The sequence below is a fragment of the Galleria mellonella genome, unplaced genomic scaffold (assembly GCF_026898425.1).
Source record: "Galleria mellonella isolate WM207_F2 unplaced genomic scaffold, CSIRO_AGI_GalMel_v1 utg121, whole genome shotgun sequence".
NCBI classification, from domain to species: domain Eukaryota; kingdom Metazoa; phylum Arthropoda; class Insecta; order Lepidoptera; family Pyralidae; genus Galleria; species Galleria mellonella.
This window is the reverse complement of record NW_026441983.1, coordinates 2,081,302-2,100,494: the sequence shown is the minus strand read 5'-3', so window position 1 is coordinate 2,100,494 and position 19,193 is coordinate 2,081,302. Positions and strand designations below refer to the sequence as shown.

The 19,193-nt window shown below is 33.2% G+C and overlaps 2 protein-coding genes and 1 long non-coding RNA gene across 4 annotated transcripts; 1 reads left to right on the top strand and 2 right to left on the bottom strand.

Moving 5' to 3' along the window:
- The first annotated feature begins 15 nt into the window (after positions 1–15).
- Positions 16–7,960, top strand: LOC113510169 (cytochrome c oxidase assembly factor 4 homolog, mitochondrial). 2 transcript variants are annotated; one of them, XM_052898880.1, is made up of 3 exons: positions 16–161; positions 5,770–5,929; positions 7,745–7,960. In XM_052898880.1, exons 2-3 carry the CDS (start codon positions 5,828–5,830, stop codon positions 7,853–7,855), a joined length of 213 nt encoding a protein of 70 aa, XP_052754840.1. In that variant the 5' UTR covers positions 16–161; positions 5,770–5,827; the 3' UTR covers positions 7,856–7,960. The 2 variants fall into 2 exon arrangements, with proteins under 2 accessions (XP_052754840.1, XP_026749418.2); XM_026893617.3 differs by lacking the exon at positions 16–161 and having other exon boundaries at positions 5,736–5,929.
- Positions 213–4,779, bottom strand: LOC128201544 (uncharacterized). The gene is made up of 3 exons (XR_008253279.1): positions 1,925–4,779; positions 682–815; positions 213–453 (listed from the first exon to the last, which is right to left on the bottom strand). It is a non-coding gene; the product is annotated as an uncharacterized LOC128201544 (long non-coding RNA).
- Positions 7,961–14,408: 6,448 nt separating the features above from the next.
- Positions 14,409–19,176, bottom strand: LOC113510117 (gastrula zinc finger protein XlCGF57.1-like). The gene is made up of 3 exons (XM_026893535.3): positions 18,732–19,176; positions 17,362–18,029; positions 14,409–15,921 (listed from the first exon to the last, which is right to left on the bottom strand). The coding sequence occupies exons 2-3, from the start codon at positions 17,936–17,938 to the stop codon at positions 14,753–14,755; spliced, it is 1,746 nt and encodes a 581-aa protein (XP_026749336.2). The 5' UTR covers positions 17,939–18,029; positions 18,732–19,176; the 3' UTR covers positions 14,409–14,752.
- Positions 19,177–19,193: the final 17 nt, after the last annotated feature.

The following is a 19,193-nucleotide window of genomic DNA, read 5'->3' as shown; positions in this document are numbered from 1 at the left end:
ATGGGCTAAGTGACCTACTTCATCTCACCTGTCATCCTTCACTGGTGCCTCGCCGATGTATACCGATAGCGCGGGTGGGGTTACCATTCCATTATTAACCATTAAAAAAAAATTACTGTCAGTGTCAAATTTTTAATCGATTCTTTCTTAAACTGTTGTTTGGCGGGAAACATAAAATTTGGCTGTCGAGTTTTTCTGAATAATTTATTTATTTTTATTATAATATCGATCAGATAAGTTACAAATAGCATTGATATTAGTTTAATTTTGTATATATTAGTTTTGTGTAATAGTAGCTGTAAACTAGGTAAGTTTTTGTATATATTTCTTTTTAATATATGGACCCCCCGGATGATCCCGGGGGCACGGTCCCCGAGGTCGCTCTTCATGTAATTATTAGTAATAATGAGGACTCTATGGACACAGATTGCTCTGTTAATATTTCTGATAATTCTGGAACAAAACGAAAACGTAAATCAGTAGCCGGCAATGTTTGTAGGCATTGCAATAAAAAACGTAGGAGGAATCGAGGAGGTGAAAACAATAAGAATAAATTTTCATGTGAATGTTCTCAATTCAACGAGGAAAAGCAGCAACAATCTTCTAACAATAATTTAATAAAAAATCAGGAGAATGACTCATCTCGTCCACATAACTTTATTAGTAGAGTTTATTATGAACCTCATGATTCTGCTCCATTCACCGTTCACATACAAAAAGTTTTATCATCCCTGGATGATAATTCTTCACTTCACCCAATAGCCTTTGGTCGTTTCCTTCAGAGAAATACTTTCAAAAATGTAATTGATGGTAGTCTGAAAAAGATAGGGCGAAATAGATTATCATTAGCTTTCTCTAATTATACAGATGCTAATTCTTTTATAAATAGTGTGGATTTAAAATCTCATAATTATAAAGCCTTTATACCAGCATTCAATTTAACAAGGATGGGAATAATAAGGGGCATCCCAACTGCCTGGTCTGATGAGGAAATTATAGAAAATGTTTCAGTTCCACTAGGTTGTGGCAAAATTTTGAAAGTTAGGCGTTTAAAGAGAAAATCTCTTGTTAACGGTAAATCTGAATTTGTAATGACTGAATCTGTTGTTATAACTTTTGATGGTCAAGTGTTACCTAAGCGAGTTTTCATTTGTTATAATTCATTGCCTGTTGATTTGTACATATATCCTACCATTCAGTGTTATAATTGCTGTAGGTATGGCCATATTAAAAATCAATGTAGATCTGTTCCACGTTGTTACAAGTGTGGTCAGGGCCACTCTGGCGAATCCTGTTCTGTCCAAGAAGAAGATTTTTACTGTTGTTTATGCCAAGGTGCTCACCAGGCAAACAGCAAAAAATGTCCAGAATTTTCAAGGCAAAAGGCAATTAAAGAAACAATGGCTAAAAGTTGCATCTCCTATGCTGAAGCAAGCAAATTGCATGCTCCTTCTATTAAATCATATGCTGACACTCTAAGATCTAATCCAGTCATTGTAAATAGTACAGTAAACTCAAACCAGGATGGAATTCATAATGTAATTTCTCCTCATTCTAATAAATCTTATAAAAAAACCATCATAGAAAAAATTCGTCGTCCTCCAAAACCCTCCTATGGGTTTGATCGTAGTGAATATATTACTTTAACAAGAGACTACAATCTTCCTGCTCCTGCAGATGGATGTGGTTATAAACAGCAAGATGAATCTAAACAATCTATTTCTGAAATAGTAATAGCTCTTTTAAATTTATTAACACAATTTAATATCATTCCACCGTCCAACGTTGCTTCTCTTTCAAATGCATTTATTAATATTTTAAATAATAAAAGGAACGGACAACCAAGCCAAAGTTCTGCAGTGGAACTGCCGTAGTGCAGTTAGTAAAAAAACAGATTTAATCTATTTAATAAACATGTACAAACCTCTTATATGTGCTCTTCAGGAGACATGGTTAAAACCCGTATCTTCATTTAGGATACCTGGTTATGCCTGTCTCTGTGAGGACAGATCTGATGGGTATGGTGGTGTGGCCATATTGGTCAGACATCCTTCATCCTTCACCCATATTCCAATTTTAAACCATAGTAATAATTTCTCATTAATTGCTGTTCAAGTTGATAATATTTGTTGTCTCTGTATACATTCCTCATCCATCTTTATTAATATTTAATGAAATTAACAATATTATTTCTACTCTTCCCAAACCATTTTTAGTTTTAGGTGACTTTAATGCTCAACACCAATCCTGGGGTAGCTCTAATAGTAATTGCTATGGCAATGAAATCTTAGATTTGATAGATTCTCTCAACCTATGCATATTAAATACTGGTTGTCCTACCCGTCGCTCAATGCCTAATGAAGGCAACAGTGCTCCTGATTTATCCATATGTACCCCTAATTTAGCTTCTTCTCTCACTTGGCTCACATTATCTCTATCCTTTGGTAGTGATCACTTCCCTATTTTAATTACTTTTCCTTTCAAATTACAACCAACATCAAATTATACTTCAAGTAAGAAGTATAATTTGAATAATGTGGACTGGGACCTGTATTTAAATTATATCAAAAATAAAATTCCTACTCTTCCTGTAATATCTACAGATAATGAAAATGAGTGCTCTGATGCTTTTATAGCATTACTAACAGAATCTGCAGACCAATTTTTCCCTAAGATAGGTAACTCAAGAAAAGGGATCCCATCTCCACCATGGTGGGATAATGATTGTACGGTGGCAGTTAAAAAAAGAAAAGAGGCTGAGAGAGCATACAATCTGAACTCCACATGGGATAATTTTAACAAATACTCTGAGATTCTTAAAAGTACTCGTAAACTCTTAAAAGATAAGAAACTTGCAGGATGGCAAAATTATTGTTCTTCAATTTCTCCTAATGTTAACCCTTCAAAAGTCTGGAGTAATATTAGAAGGTTTAGAAGTGCTTTTAGAGATTCTAGGTCAAATGTTCTTCTGCCCTCACTTATAGAACCATTTTTAGATAGGCTGGCTCCTCCTTATGTGCCAGAAAAAGGTTTGTTAATTAACTCTTTAGATATTTCCCAGTTAGATAACACAACACTTGGTTCTCCTTTCACTCTAGGTGAATTTAAGGCAGTATTATCTAAGGTTAAAGATTCTGCTCCAGGTGAGGATGGAATTCCATACTCTTTCTTTACCCATCTTGACAATCTTTCCCTCAATTATTATTTAGATTTAATTAATTCTATTATGATATCTGGTAATATCCCTAAATCATGGAAGTCACAACAAATAATCGCAATTCTCAAACCAGACAAACCTCCTTCAGATACTGCATCTTATCGTCCTATAGCCCTTTCTTCAGTTTTAATAAAATTGGCAGAACATTTAACAAAAAACCGATTAGAATGGTTCGTTGAGTATAATGAATTACTATCTAATAGTCAGTATGGTTTTAGAAAAGGGAAGAGTACGCTTGATAGTTTAAGTTTGCTGACAACTGATATCCGCTTAGCTTTCACTGAAAATAATTCAATTGTTGCAGCCTTTCTGGATATCAAAGCTGCTTATGACAATGTCTCTATATCTCTACTGAAAAATAAACTTATTGCTCTAAATATTTCACCCATCTTAATTAATTTCATCATTAATATTTTAACAGAACGGTCAATTAGTATTGATAATATTGATGTCAAACACTCAAGAGTTCTTTGGAAGGGGCTTCCTCAAGGATCAGTGTTAAGTCCCATTTTGTACAATATATATACACATGATTTAGAAAATTCAATAGTCAATGATTTTAAATTTAAAATTAACATTTTACAATATGCTGATGACCTTCTTTTTTATGCCATTGACAGTTCTGTTCAGAAATGCTGTACAATTCTTACAGCAGCATTAGAGCGTTTAAAAATTTGGTTAGATAAAAATAGCTTAGAGTTGTCCGTAACAAAAAGCTCTATAGTTCATTTTTCCAGAATGCGAATGCCCCCTCCAATTACAATTTACTTTAATAATAAATTAATTCCAGTTAAATCACAAATGATCTTTTTGGGATTAACTCTAGATTCAAAACTTTCGGGACTTCCTCATATTGAAAAAGTTGTTCTAAAGTGTGAAAAATTACTAAATATATTAAGATGTTTATCCGGTGTCTGGTGGGGTGCCCATCCATATTCTTTGAAACTAATCTATAATGCCATTATTAGAAGTATTTTAGATTATGGTACTTTTCTCTTAGAACCGTGTAGTGCGGCTGGGTTAAGAAAATTAGATTTAATTCAATCTAAAGCGCTGAGAATTATTACTGGAGCTATGAAATCGAGCCCAATAAATGCCCTTCAAGCTGAATGCTGTGATCCTCCTTTAAACCTGAGACGTCAATTTCTTTCAGATAAATATTTATTCCGTATATTTCAATACTCTGAACATCCACTTTTTTCTAAATTACAAAAGTTAACTGAATACTGTGAAAACATGGATTATTGGCGTCATAAATCAACTCCTTGTCTGGTAAAAAGTTTTAAAAAATTTTCTTCTCTTTCTCCTCTTCATAGTTACCGTAAATTCCCGTTTTTCTGTGCAACCTATGAAGCATTAACTCTCTCTCCAGAAGTTGAATTAAATATTAACATAACTAAAGGTGATCCCAATGCAAGTGTCATTTTTAACTCTTACATGTTTTTCAATAAAAAAGACCACCATCATATTTTTTGTGATGCATCTAAGCATGACTCATCTGGATGTGTTGGTGTTGGAGTTTACCATAATCAATTCAATATAGTTCAAAAAGTTAAACTTCCTCCTGAGACATCTATTTTTACAGGAAAATGTTTTGGTATGTTTAAAGCCATTGATTACGTTCTGACTATGAAACTTAAACAATCGGTAATCATCAGTGATTCCTTAAGTGCTTTACAATCACTATTGCAGTCTCCATTCAAATCAAATAAAATCCATCCGGTAATTATAGAAATTAGAAGGTTATTGCAGATGTGTCTTTGTAGAGGGTATTTGATCTCTTTCGTTTGGATTCCAGGCCATTCTGGTATTCATGGAAATATGACCGCAGATAGACTTGCTAATGAGGCTATTGGGTGCGGTAATATCTTTCCTTATAAAATCTTCAGTCATGACTTGGCGGCTTTGCCTGGCTCCTTTCTCCGAAATACTTGGAATGAGTCTTGGCCTATTAGCTGTCAAGTTAAGGCCCATCATTACTTTAGTATTCAGCCTATTATTCCTTGTAAACCATGGTTTTACCGTATTAATAATATTAATAAACGTGCTACGTCTTCTCTTATTAGAATGAGACTTGGCCATGTGAGTTCCCCTTCTCATTTGGCTAAGTTAAAAATTGTGAATAATAATATATGCAATTGTGGCACAGATGTGGGTGATTTGAATCACATTCTCTTAAATTGTCCTCTCTATGACCATTCTGTTCTTTTCAATTCCCTCCTTTCCCTCCGTATTCCCTTACCTACATCAGTTCCAGTATTATTATTTCTTGATAATTTAGAAGTATATAATTTGATTTCATCTTTTATTCTTATCAATAATATTAAGTTGTAAATTATCTTATTTTATGTACTTTTCATATACATATATATTTTTAAGGTTAAATATATTGTAATTTTTATTTAGATATCTGTCAACTTTTCTGATCCTTATCCTAAACTCCTTCGTTCAAAACTCCTTCCCTATAATGCTGTTTCCCAAACTTTGTTTTTGGCGGATGCACTTTGTGCCGTGCCATAAGAAAAGAAAAAAAAAAAAAAAAACTGTTGTTTTTAGGTTATGTTTTTATGGAATGTATTTTATCACAATTTTTAAAAAATAATACACAAAATGACTATAACACACCACGATAAGGTTAGCGATGGTGACGACGACCCTGTTGAATCGATGCTCAAGAGGACTGGTTGTTTGGAATTACATTATAAAGTACAAGTAATGAAAACATCTAATTTTTCCTGCAAATTTCCCATTTTTATTTTTTTCTTGGTGATAGCCTGTACTTAAACAAGTATACTAACAATCCGCCCCGGCTTCTGCGGAATGCAATTTATTACAGTATATTAAATTTATATACTTGCATAAATGTTTAAAAACGATTTCACTGACAAGTGATCTTTTTTCATATTTTTAAAAATATCGTATTATAAGCTTACTAGTATAGATTACTACCATTTTTATTGAATTAGTAGCAATGAATTAGTAGGTCTTAGGAGTGGTTATTAGAGTTAGGATGTATGGATAAGGGCACTATTGAAAAGCCAAAAAAAATTTTTTTTTTACAATGTAATCTGTATCAAGAAAAATGTCGATAACTTTTTCGATATAGGGATAACCCTTTTTAAATAGTTTTTATAATAATAATTTGGCATATATTTTAATATATTACTATTTTTATCAACAATTATCACTGATTACTTAGTTTTTAAATTGAAATATATTCTCCCTATTATAGTAGCTTTTCACTCACTACTTTGTCCACTTAGAAAGTGGGAAACCAATGATATAGACTACTTTCAGATATATCAAGATAAAACATACACTAGATTTTAAGATAGATATTCAGAAACACAATTGTAATAACCAAATCCAGTATTACAGTAGGTATATTTGTATGATGCGAGAACAAACAGACAAACAAAATTTGTTTAATTAAATTCAAATCATCTTTATTTAAATAGACTTGTTTACAAGCACTTATAAATATTTTTTTTTTTTAAATCTACTGCAAGGTTCGGAAGGTTGTTATCTGTTGTGAAGAGGCTGCAAGAAACTTAATAGTTTTTTAAATCTCTGTTAACATTATGTGTATTTATAAAAATGGGCTTTTAACAACGTAGCGTGGGCTTTTAGCAACGTAACATGCATGACTAACACCATGCACAGGGGGAAAAGGATTTTTAGTAATTTCCCCTGGAAACCATTGTGCTGAATTCCAGGTGTATGCATCACGATGGGCTAACTGACCTGTCTTTTCATTCTCACTTATCATCCCTCACTGGTGCCCTGCCAGCATATACCGTTAGCGCAGGCGGAGTTACCATTCCATTATCATCCATTAAAAAAAAACACCATGCACATTTGTCATTCAAGTAATTGTTTAGTGTGTAAAAGGCTTTGTTCAATAAATGTTTTTTTTCATAACAGTTTAAAAAAACAAACAACAGCAACAATAAAATATAAAGAAAACAAAAATAATATATATATTTCAATAATATGGGTAATCAATCTGTTTATTATTTTTTATTATTATTATTTCTCTTTTTTTTAACAGTTTTAAACTTATTAAAATGTGTTTCGTGTTTCAACCGTGAAGCAGTTGTGTTTGCATGGCTGTGTTTCGGTTTGAAGGGTGGGATATGGCGTGAATTTACTGGGTACAGAGGAATAACACCTGAGTCCTCAGGAATGGCAACGCATGGGGGGTATCATGGGCGAAACAGTATACTCTGTTATGTCCATGGTACTGCTCATGTCTATAGGCGACGGTTACCACTTTCCATCAGGTGGGCCGTCAGCTTGTTTGCCATTCTAAGTTCTATAAAAAAAAAAAAAAATTAAAATGTAGATCCAAAATATCCTTCCCTATCAAAATGAATAAACCCCCCTTATATTTATTTTTATTTATTTATATATTTATTTAAGGCAAACAAACAGCTAAAACAATATTTTGATATAGTCTTGTTTTTTTTATTATATTATCAAGATTTATAGATACAATTTTTTAATAAAATTATTTTATGATACCAGGAATGCATAGCTACTACGAAGGACTGGAGGAAGTGTCAATCGGAGGTGAATGATTTTAAAGACTGTATTAATAAGCACAAACAATTAGATGCGGCAAGAACTAAGACATGAGCAAGCAGAAATGTTGTGATTGTGTTTCATAGGAAATATTAGTGATTTATGAATAAATTGTTATAATAATATTATTTTATTTTTGAAATATAATTGTTAAATGAGTGTTGGGTTTCTTTTTTTACAATACGGAGCAAACAAGCATGCGGATCACCTGATGGTTACTACCGCCGCCCATGATCACCCACAACACCAACGGCATTGCAGGTGTGTTGCCGGCCTTTTAAAAGGGAATATGCTCTTTTCTTGAAGGTTATGTTGTCATATCGGTTCGGAAATACTGCTGCTGGAAGTTGTTTCCAAAGAGTGGTTGTGCGTAAGAGAAAGTGCCTTGAAAAACGCACGGTGGAGGACCGCTTTTTTTATACATATATAAGTTTTATAATATGGCAAGTTTTTTTTTCCTGTCACTTCATATGCATGATTTTCAGAAGCAGAAAATTCAATTAAATAAATCACTTTTAGGTAGTGTATCAAAAGATACATTAAATGCAATAGTTTTGTATGTTATTGGAACAAACATACAAACGATTGTACAAAATATAAAAAAATCATTATTTTGACATTTACTGCTTATTATTTTTAATTTACTGGGTACAGAGGAATAACACCTGTGTCCTCAGGAATGGCAACGCATGGGGAGTATCATGGGGGAAACGGTATACTCTGTTATGTCCACGGTACTGCTGATATCAATGTCCTTTTAAATTATTTGAATAATTTAAATTTAAATAATAATAACGTCCAACAGGACTGAAAATGGCGGGTACGAAATACTAGGCCTTTTCGAGACAAAGGGGTCCGACCGATTGTATGATGCGAGAACAAATAGACAAACAAAATTTGTTTATTTAAATTCAAATCATCTTTATTTAAATAGACTTGTTTACAAGCACTTATAAATAATATTTTTTTTTTAATTCACTGCAGGGTTTGGGAAGTAGTTATCTGTTGTGAAGAGCCTGCAAGCAACTCAACAGTTTTTTAAATCTCTGTTAACATTATGTGTATTTATAAAAATGGGCTTTTAACAACGTAGCGTGGGCTTTTAGCAACGTAACATGCATGACTAACACCATGCACAGGGGGAAAGGGATTGTTAGTAATAGGGAGTAGCAGCGACATTGCTAGCCTATCAGGTCGACCTGCACGCAGTTCTGCCTGGAAACTATAATGATTATTGTTGATTGCATTGGTCACGATGGGCTAACTGACCTGAGGGCCTACCATAATATGTTTTCAGAAATTTCGGAAACGAACGAAACAGAAATTTGATGTTAAAATTACATAATACATGCCGTTTGGAAATATTAAAAATGTTATAATATTGTTCCTTTGGACTTTTATGATAGGATGTATGACCAACGAAATGTTAAACTACATTTATTGTTCCGATTTTGATATAAACAACAAATTTCGGAATTTCATTTCATGGTAGACCCGCTGTTTTGATTCGCGTCTGTCATCTCTCACTGGTGCCCCGCCAGAGTATATTGATAGCGCAGGTGGGGTTACCATTCCATTATCATACTATAAAAAATAGTGGTCCACTCCGAAGTCTCCACCTGCGTTCTCCTTGAAGGGTGAAGGCAAAAACGGCGGGAAAATAAAGTTTATAATGATTTCTCACCTATCATTACGGAGAAATAGAGATGAAATTTGTTTACAATTTTATGTAATTGCGCACATATCGTTAGAGATAAATGCAGTAAGCTTTCCTATTCAAAATTTAGACCAAATTTTTTTATACAACTTAGAACGGCAAACAAGCTGACGGCCCACCTGATGGAAAGTGGTAACCGTCGCCTATAGACGTGAGCAGTAGCATGGATATAACAGAGTATACTGTTTCGCCCATGATACCTCCCATGCGTTGCCATTCCTGAGGACTCAGGTGTTATTCCTCTGTACCCAGTAAATTCACTGCCATATCCCACCCTTCAAACCGAAACACAGCCATGCAAACACAACTGCTTTACGGTTGAAATTACTGTTTTATGAACTATTATAAACTAAAATTAGAATAATTTTGACTTTTTTTTAGAAAATTAGTTCATATTAGTCCTCACAAATAAAGAATTCGCTGTATTATTAAAATCATTTTTTTAGAGATAAGAAAAATGGTGTTTCAGAAACGAGCTCAATTTACGAATCTTTTATTTCAATTCAATTAAAAATAGGTAAAATCTTGTCTCTTTTTTAACATTTTTTTTTTTTATTCTGTTTCAATATATCTTAAAGAAAATGTAAATGAGTTTTGTTCAAGTCATCACAGAAACACTCTCTCACTGAAATTAATGACAAATCGAAACTTTAAATCGATTAATCCATTTTTTATTTGCTCTACTATCAGACATTTTTGTTAAGTTTTATTTAAACAGATTACAAATTATTAACAAATTAAATTTGTCACACAACATTGAATATATTATTTCGAATCACAAAAATGATACTGCGCATAAAATAAAGGATAAATAAATAATAGACTTCTGATTTTGAACCTCTCTATTTATAAAAAAAAAAACCATAGAGGTCTTTATAAGAGAGATATTTTTTAATCTTTATTTAATTTGAGATTTTTAAGGCAAATATTACACTTACAAATATTTTTTTCACCTATATTTCCATTTTTAAAATATTCTATTAAAGTGGTTGGTCACACACAAACAAAATTAGACACGAAATACTAGATGGCGCTAATCGAGACTTGTGGTTTTTGTTAATTATTTTTTAATTAAAGATAATATGTGATATTTCTAAATTGGCGGGTGCATTTATTCATTTTATACCGATGTAGTAATAATTTATCATATACTTTGTCTTTGTTCTCTTGTATTGTACAACTTTGTTAAAAAACTTATACTAGTAAGAAACATTGCGATTGTGTGTGTTATAATTCATTCAGGAAGAGATCGCTTATCATCTGTCACATCACATTCATACATAATAATAAAAACCGCTCGCCAATTTAGGAATTTTACATCGAATCAACTTTAAAAACAAAATAATCAACAAAAACCACAAGTCTCGATATAGCGCCATCTAGTATTTGCTTGTCTAATTTTGTTTAGTGATCAATAATTTTAAGAATTCCTGTAATATTACCATAATGTAATATACCACAAACATGTGTAATACTTCCTTTATTACTAATCAAAACTAAATTCATTATCACAAGTGAATCTTAAAACAGGATTTTAATATTATAAAAAAATTGCAACTAGAAAGATGTCTGTAAATGTGTAATATTAATAAATAATTAATACGAAGGGGGATCTTAATAAGACTAATAAATGCCATAAAAATTTTTAAAACATTTTGCCTGTCTCTCTGTACGTTTATTCTGGCATTACGTAAAAATTACTGTACCAAATTGGATGCTCTTTTCTTACTTGTACACCCGAATGTTTTTTTTTTTTTTACATTGTACCTGATTACTTTATTTTACTTGAAAAGTGTTTTTACTGATAGGGCCCCATCAAAAGAATTTCCCACAGGCCCCAAATGGTACAGTTACGCCACTGAATACTGGGCCCAATTTTCATATCGGATTGAAACGTATCTCTCAGATTTGAGCACGGGCCATCCCTTCCTTTGCAGGTGTCGTAAGAGACTAAGGGAACTTAATGGTTGAATTATGGGTGGAAGCGTCTTAAAACATTTTTTTTACAACACAAGGGGCAAACGAGCATGCGGCTCACCTGATGGTAAGTGACTACCGCCGCCCATAATCACCCACAACACCAGCGGCATCACATTAGAAACGTCTAAACTTGTCAGTGTTCCTCTACAATATTATGCATGTATTATACATATAAACCTTCCTCTTGAATCACTCTATCTATTAAAAGAAACCGCTTCAAAATCCGTTGCGTAGTTTTAAAGATTTAAGCATACATAGGGACGGACAGATAGCGACAGCGACTTCGTTTTATACTATGTAGTGATACACGTATACAAATAAGCATACGGCCCGTCTGATGGTAAACGGTTACTGTAGCCTATGAACGCCTGCAACACTAGGGGTGTCACGTGCTCGTCGCCGACCCTGAAGAAACCTTAATATAGCCTTTTTGAAGAACCCCATACTGTAGTCTCTAGAGAAATAAAGCGTTATAAATATTATGTACTTAGTACCTACGTACACAATCTATCTTACCTACTCATACACAGCAACTAAGACACATAATCTATTTAGATAGATCATTTATACATTATTTATTTTGTCTATATATATATACAGTGGGGTCAATCCTGAGGTGCCAATATTTAATATTTTAAATAAATAATTTTGCAAAATTAATTTTATGGACGATTTTAAACCTACCTACCTATTCATAAAAATGTTCGACTTCCCGTAATCAAATGATGGTTTCCAGGGGAAACCGCGTGGAGGTCGACCTAATAGGGTTTATTGGGGGGAAAGGGATTGTTAGTAATGGAGACTGAGAATCCCATCGCTAGCAATATACCCAACCAGGTCGACCTCCTCGCGGTTCCCCCAGGAAATTATCATAGTTAATTCCTGATGAATTCATCATGATGTGCTAACTGGCCTGTTTTCATTCTCATCCATCACCCTTTACTGGTGCACCGCCAGCGTATCCCGTTAGCGCAGGCGGGGTTACCATACCATTTTCATCCATAAAAAAAATAGGGTTTATTGCTAGCAATGAGGTTGCTAATCCCCATTACTAACAATCCCTTCTCCCCCCATAATAATATATTAGGTAATAATACTGATTAATAGTAGCGGAATTAAATAATTCCCTTTTTTAACTTTCGCGTTGTTTACACATATTGTAAATACACTATCGGCAGGACAGTCGTGTCGTAACCACAACTTGGTGCAATCCACGTCGAAACGTCAGCAACAAAGAAGCAGGTATGTAGGTACTATTACGTTTTAGGTGTATTTAGTTATAATCAAATAAATTAAATCCAAATAAGTTAAAACCAATTGGAAAAATTTGTTCATATTGGTCCTTATAATTACTATATTATTTAAAATGTGTAAATGTGTGTGTGTGTGTGTCTGTGTGTGTGTCTGTGTGTGTGTGTGTGTGTGTGTGTGCGTGCGTGCGTGCGTGCTTGTTTGTGTGTGTGTGTGTGTGTGTGGGTACGTGTATGTGTGTGTGTGTGTGTGTGTGTGGGTACGTGTATGTGTGTGTATTATGTATGTAAATTTACTAATATTCGTTTTAAGAATACTGTTACTAATAAATATTTTATGGACCAAAGAAGTCCGAAATTTTTTTTTTTTTTAATTTTTACAAAAAATCACATCTCCCCTCTTAAGTAGAGATGGCAAACTAACCCCCGGCAGAAGCACAGTCGGCCGGGGTTCAGCGCCCCAGGGAGAAAAACCGGCGTACAATGCGGGCAGAATCTAAGAGCACCGCCTTCTGCATCTTTCCCGGGAGTGTATTATTATTATTATTAATAATAAAAATTTCGTTTTAATATCAAACTAAAATTTTAGAGACAGGTTTAGATAGACAGATCTTCAGAATCGACCCCACTGTCCACATAATATGTAATATGTACATACAAGTGGAAAAACTAAAAGTTCTTTTTCAGACCACAAACAGACATACGTTCCATAATGTTGGTCTTAATACAAAAATAATTTAAAACACTGCTTATCTAAACACGGTTTAACCCTTAAACATCTGAAGTTTCAAATTTGACACCGGGGTTATATATCGCATTGGGCGCCTACAATCGATTTTATTTTAATATTTGGCTGTTTACATGTTACCAAACGTTTCTTTCAAAATAAATATAGAAAAATATCGTTTTGATTTTTTTTTTTACTATTTTTCCCCATTAGTAAACACAGTAAAGGGTACACTTGTATATTTTTTTAATTTGATTTAAATAATCAGGCTTTTAAGGGTTAACAAAACTCTAACCCCCTTATTCATACAAACGTCAACCCTCTCATAAACTTATTTTTTGAACTGTTTTGTCTCTTTCTTTTACACTAAATTCTCAATTTGAAAGCTAGTGACAAATTTTTTTAATAGGGGGGGGGGAAGGGGTTGTTAACAATGGAGTTTGACAGCCGCATTGCTAGCAATATGCCCTATTAGGTCGACCTCCACGTGGTTCCCCCTGGAAACCATCGTGAACAATTCTTGTTGAATTCGTCACGATGAGCTAACTGGCCTGCTTCATCCTCACCTATCATCTCTCACTGGTGCCCCGTCGGTGTATGCCGATAGCGCGGGTGGGGTTACCATTTCATTATCACTCATAAAAAAAAACTGTGTAATAGTTAAAATAGGTTTGTAGAACGATTTATTTTTTATTAATATGGCGGGTAAGTGATTAAATATTGTTTAGTCTGTGTTATAGCATTCACGTATATACATATATATATATGTATATATATATATATATATATATATATATATATATATATATATATATATATATATATATATATATATATATATATATATACATATATATATATGCATAAATATATATATATATATATATATACGCATATACAAATAATTTTATGTATCAAAACTATATGATAAAATTACATTTAAACACCTTTTATTTTTATCAAGACAAACTTTATACACAAAGAGATGTTAAACACTCTTTTGTAGCAAGGCATCTAAACATGTGTTTAACACTGGTCTATCGCAAGTTTAACTTTTCTATGATAAAACCTATTCATTATGATATTTTGTTATCAAATGTAAAGTTAATCACTAAATAAATATTTCTTTCTACAAAAAGTAGTAAGACGTTGTCTTTCGTTTGTACAGTCCCATAACCGTTCGACCTTGACCTTGAGCCCGACGAAACGTGGGCGGCATCTATGAGCTCGCCTGGATGCGTAGTGATTTATAAAAAAAAAATCATATTTTAATATAATTAACTACTCTTCATCTGATGTGAACTCGCATGGTACTTCAACCTTTGATTTGTAGTGAATTCCTTTTTACACACGCCACATGAGAAAGGTTTAATGCCTGTATGCACATGCATGTGGTACTTCAAACTCTCACTCCTTGCGTACTCCTTCTGACACACTTTGCAGCTGTACAGTTTTTTCCCCGTGTGTACCTGCATGTGATGTTTTAAATGCTCGCTCTTAGAAAAACATTGTTTACACACATCACATGCGTACGGTTTTTCGCCCGTGTGTACCCGTTTGTGATGTTTCAAATTCTGGACTAACGCAAAACTTTTATCGCACATATCACATGTGTAAGGTTTTTCACCGGTATGTATACGCCTGTGGTTTTTCAGGGACCGTTTAGTTGTAAATGTCTTTTCACATACTTCACATGTTATAGGTTTTTCGTCCACATGTGATAACATGTGATCCTCCAAGCCTTGTTTAGACAAATAACATTTTTTACACACGCTGCAAACGTGTTTATTTTCTTTCTTAGTATGAATGAGCATGTGCAGTTTTAAACTGCCGTTTGTTACATAATTCTTTTTACAAAATTCACATGTAAAGAGTTTTTCCCCAGTGTGAACCTGCATGTGACACTTCAGGCTGTGCCTGTTCGCGTACTCTTTTTTACACACCTCACATGTGTAAAGTTTTTCACCTGTATGTATATGCATGTGATGTTTCAAGTTCTCTTTTCTGGCGAAAAATTTATGGCACACATCACAGCTGTACGGTTTTTCCCCAGTATGCATTTGCATGTGATTTTTCAAGTTCTGCGGGCGATTGAACCTTTTATTGCATACATTACAACTATAAGGCTTCTCACCTGTGTGTATCCTCAGATGGTATTTCAAACTGAGAGGTCTGGCAAAGGTGCTGTTGCAGTAATTACAACTGTACGGCTTTTCAGTAATATGAACCACCATATGTTGTTTTAAGTTTTGTTTTCTCACGAAATATTTGTTGCACTGGTCGCAGCTGTACTGTTTCTCGTCCGTCTGTGTGTGGTGCTCGCTGGTGTGCACCAACACGTGAGCTTTAATTAGACTATGCGTTGTGAACATCTCGTTGCAAATATTGCACGAGTACTTCTCGCATGATTCGCTTACCTCCTGCGCTCCTGACTCGTCGTCATCACCTGAAATTTTTTTTTGTTTATTTTTTTATTTCAATAGGTACACATTACAAAAAGTTAACAATGTTACATTAATTTATATACAGTACAATAATGTTTTGTGTGTAAGTGACGCAAACAAAGTCACAGGCAAAAGCTAGTAATTTCTATAACAATTTTCTCAATGTTTTTTTCATTTGTACAAATGAAACTTCTGGTTACAATTTTTCTATATTAGCAAGATAGCAGTATTTATAATTGGTATATATCAATAATTCAGTGTCAGTATTTTTCTAGAACTACCCTCATTCTTATTACTTCTTATGGGAAAAGCTATTATGTAGGGTACTAAGGTAAAGACTGTCATTATGTGTAACACATACATAGAATATCTCCATACAGATGCTTTGAGAAAAGCAGATCAACTTTTTCATACAATTTTGCATGATAAATAGTAATGTCTGACCGAACTTTCAGTTTCGGTTTCGGCTAGTTTCGGCCAGAAATTCTACTTTCGGCCTTAGTTTCGGTTTCGGCCAAAAATTTGCTGAAACTTTCGGCCGCGCCGAAACCTTGTGTGTGTGTCTAACTGAAAGTTGTTTTTTTTTATGTTTACTTTCAAGAGTAAGTCATAATTTTAACATGTTTTTACATATAAATATATATGACATATTTGTTACATAAATTAATTAGTGTTTATTATTACCCTTTAACTATCTGTGTGTTTGTGTAAATAAATGCATTAAAAATACACTAGATTTCAGTATAGAAGAAAAATTTTAAATATGTTTTAGTAAGTTTCGGTATCGGAAACTGAGACCAAGGCCGAAAGTTCAGTTTTGGTTTCAATTTCGGCTGTAAAACCTGTTTCCGTCGGACACTAATAAATAGTTATGAGTGTTTCCTTTATAACTTCTATATTTGTTTTATAATTTTTCCATTTTTTTAATGTGTAAAACTCTTTTTATTTATTAATTATTATAATTAAATATAAATATGTCAAGATACATTATATGCATAAGTATATAGAACACTGATAAAAAAATGAGTCAGCTTATTTTACAATTAGCTGACAAATAGTTGTCCCATTTTTGAGATTCAATGCTCTATCTATATAATCTAATAAAAAGTCATGATTAATTTATGCTGTTCCTCATTTGATTTATAATAATAATGTTGGGGGCAAAAGGATTGTTAGCAATGGAGTTTGACAGCCCCCATTGCTAGCAATATAACTTATTAGGTAGACCTCCACGTAGTTCTCCCTGGAAAAGATCGTGAACAATTCTTGTTGAATTCATCACAGATGGGCTAACTTACTTACTTCATCCTCACCTATCATTCTTCACTGGTGCCCCACCACTGTATACCGATAGCCCGGGTGGGGTTACTATTCCATTATCATCCATTAAAAAAAATAATAATAATGTTAGTAGAATTAAAAGAATTACATGTAAAAATTACCTGATAACTCCTCATTAACCCCACTTTCATCACCACAAGTTGTAGATTGTTCACCAAATGAAGACAGATCTGCTGCCTGTATTTGTGTCTCCCCAATATCCACAACCTTTGTATCACGGTTACTAAGTAATTCCTTTGGCTTAATCTTCTCCTCCTTTTCATACCAGTTTGATAATTTTTTATTATCTGATGAATATTCACCAGTACTATATGAGGCTTGTTCTACAACCTCCTGTTTTATTACACTGTATTCATACAAGTTTTTAGAAGTGTATATATCTTCCTTTTCATGGTGTCCTGGTACCTCCCCACAGCCATGTCCTATTTGGACACTTTCATATCCCACATCTATACTTTCATCCCTTGGTTCTTCTTTAATAAAGACATTATGAGGGTTTTCACACTTAATTTCTATTTCTATTTTAATATTTCCTTCAACAATTTTATTTCTATCATTTTCTACATTTTTTACTGTGGCAATTTCTGCGTGTGAGTCTGGCAACTCTTGCTTGATCTGTACGTCCTCTTGTTTGATTGGTAGTTCATTGTTTTTATTAAATCCTTGACTAATATTCATGATTCAAAATGATATATTCTTAAATTATACTTTTTAATATTTGCAAATGCAAGTTGGCATTAAATTTTTTTCTAAAGCGATTTCCTCTTATCTGTAAATAATTTAAGAGCATATTAAAGTTTAAATATGGGAAAGAATATATTTTATTATCAAATTTATGACAGGTAAATGTGTATTTCAGACTTATAAATATCTAAGGTACACAATGTATTGCTTATTTGCTACCTTTGTCTCTTAAAAAAAAACAATTGACCAAAAAGTGTATCCACTGACTTAATTTTTTTTTATTTAAAAATGAAAGTGTAACTAATAAGCAGGTTGACTTGCATACTTAAATACTACAAAAATAAAATAAATTAGCATGCTATCCTATCTGATATGGAAGAGGGAGATTTTGTACAAAAGTTGATTGCTTGGGTACCTCTGTCCCATTCGTGTTTCAACCGTGAAGCAGTTGTGTTTGCATGGCTGTGTTTCGGTTTGAAGGATGGGATATAGTGTGAATTTACTGGGTACAGCGGAATAACACCCGAGTTCACAGGAATGGCAATGCACGGGGGGTATCATAGGTGAAACAGTAAAATCTGTTATGTCCATGGTACTGCTCATGTGTATAGGCGATGGTTACTATTTTCCATCAGATGGGCCGTCAGCTTGTTTGCCATTCTAAGTAGTATAAAAAAAAATTGGTAAGTGGGTAATAAGGGTATTATTAAAAAAATAAAACTCACAAATAGTTAATCATGAAAGTCTGGTGCCTATACTGGTTGATACACAAAAAAAAACACTGTACCTGAGGAAACCGGCATTCGCTGGCTAAATGACCATGACTTCAGTTGGAAGTTCCAAACAGCCACTATTCAATGAAAATCGAAAAATTAAAAGCCGACAGCGATATTTGATGACACACCAGCGATTTATGTATTTTCAATGATGATTAACAAGTGGAAATCACTAGCTTTCAAGTCATTAGACCGATAATCAATATACAATTATAACTGCACATAGGTATTGTGTTAATTCTGCGCACACCAATTAGAAATCAAGTAATCGCTTAAAGATCAATTAAATAGGAAATATGATTATCAAAAATTTAAAGTAATCTCTTCCTTTATGACTTTATTTTACATAAATGGATAATTATATGTAAATATATTAATTTTAACATAGTATTTATTTATTTATATATATTTTCTTTTATATAAAATACAAAAAGTATTCTTTTATCAATCCAACAGACTGACAGTTTGATTGA

Bases quoted from the DNA above. Each gene is read 5' to 3' on its own strand.
- LOC113510169 (XM_052898880.1), top strand. From the start codon at position 5,828: ATGACTATAACACACCACGATAAGGTTAGCGATGGTGACGACGACCCT. The intron at 5,930-7,744 runs GTAATGAAAACA...TTATGATACCAG, and splicing joins AATTACATTATAAAGTACAA to GAATGCATAGCTACTACGAA.
- LOC113510117 (XM_026893535.3), bottom strand. From the start codon at position 17,938: ATGAATATTAGTCAAGGATTTAATAAAAACAATGAACTACCAATCAAA. The intron at 15,922-17,361 runs GTAATTTTTACA...AAAAAATTTCAG, and splicing joins GGTTAATGAGGAGTTATCAG to GTGATGACGACGAGTCAGGA.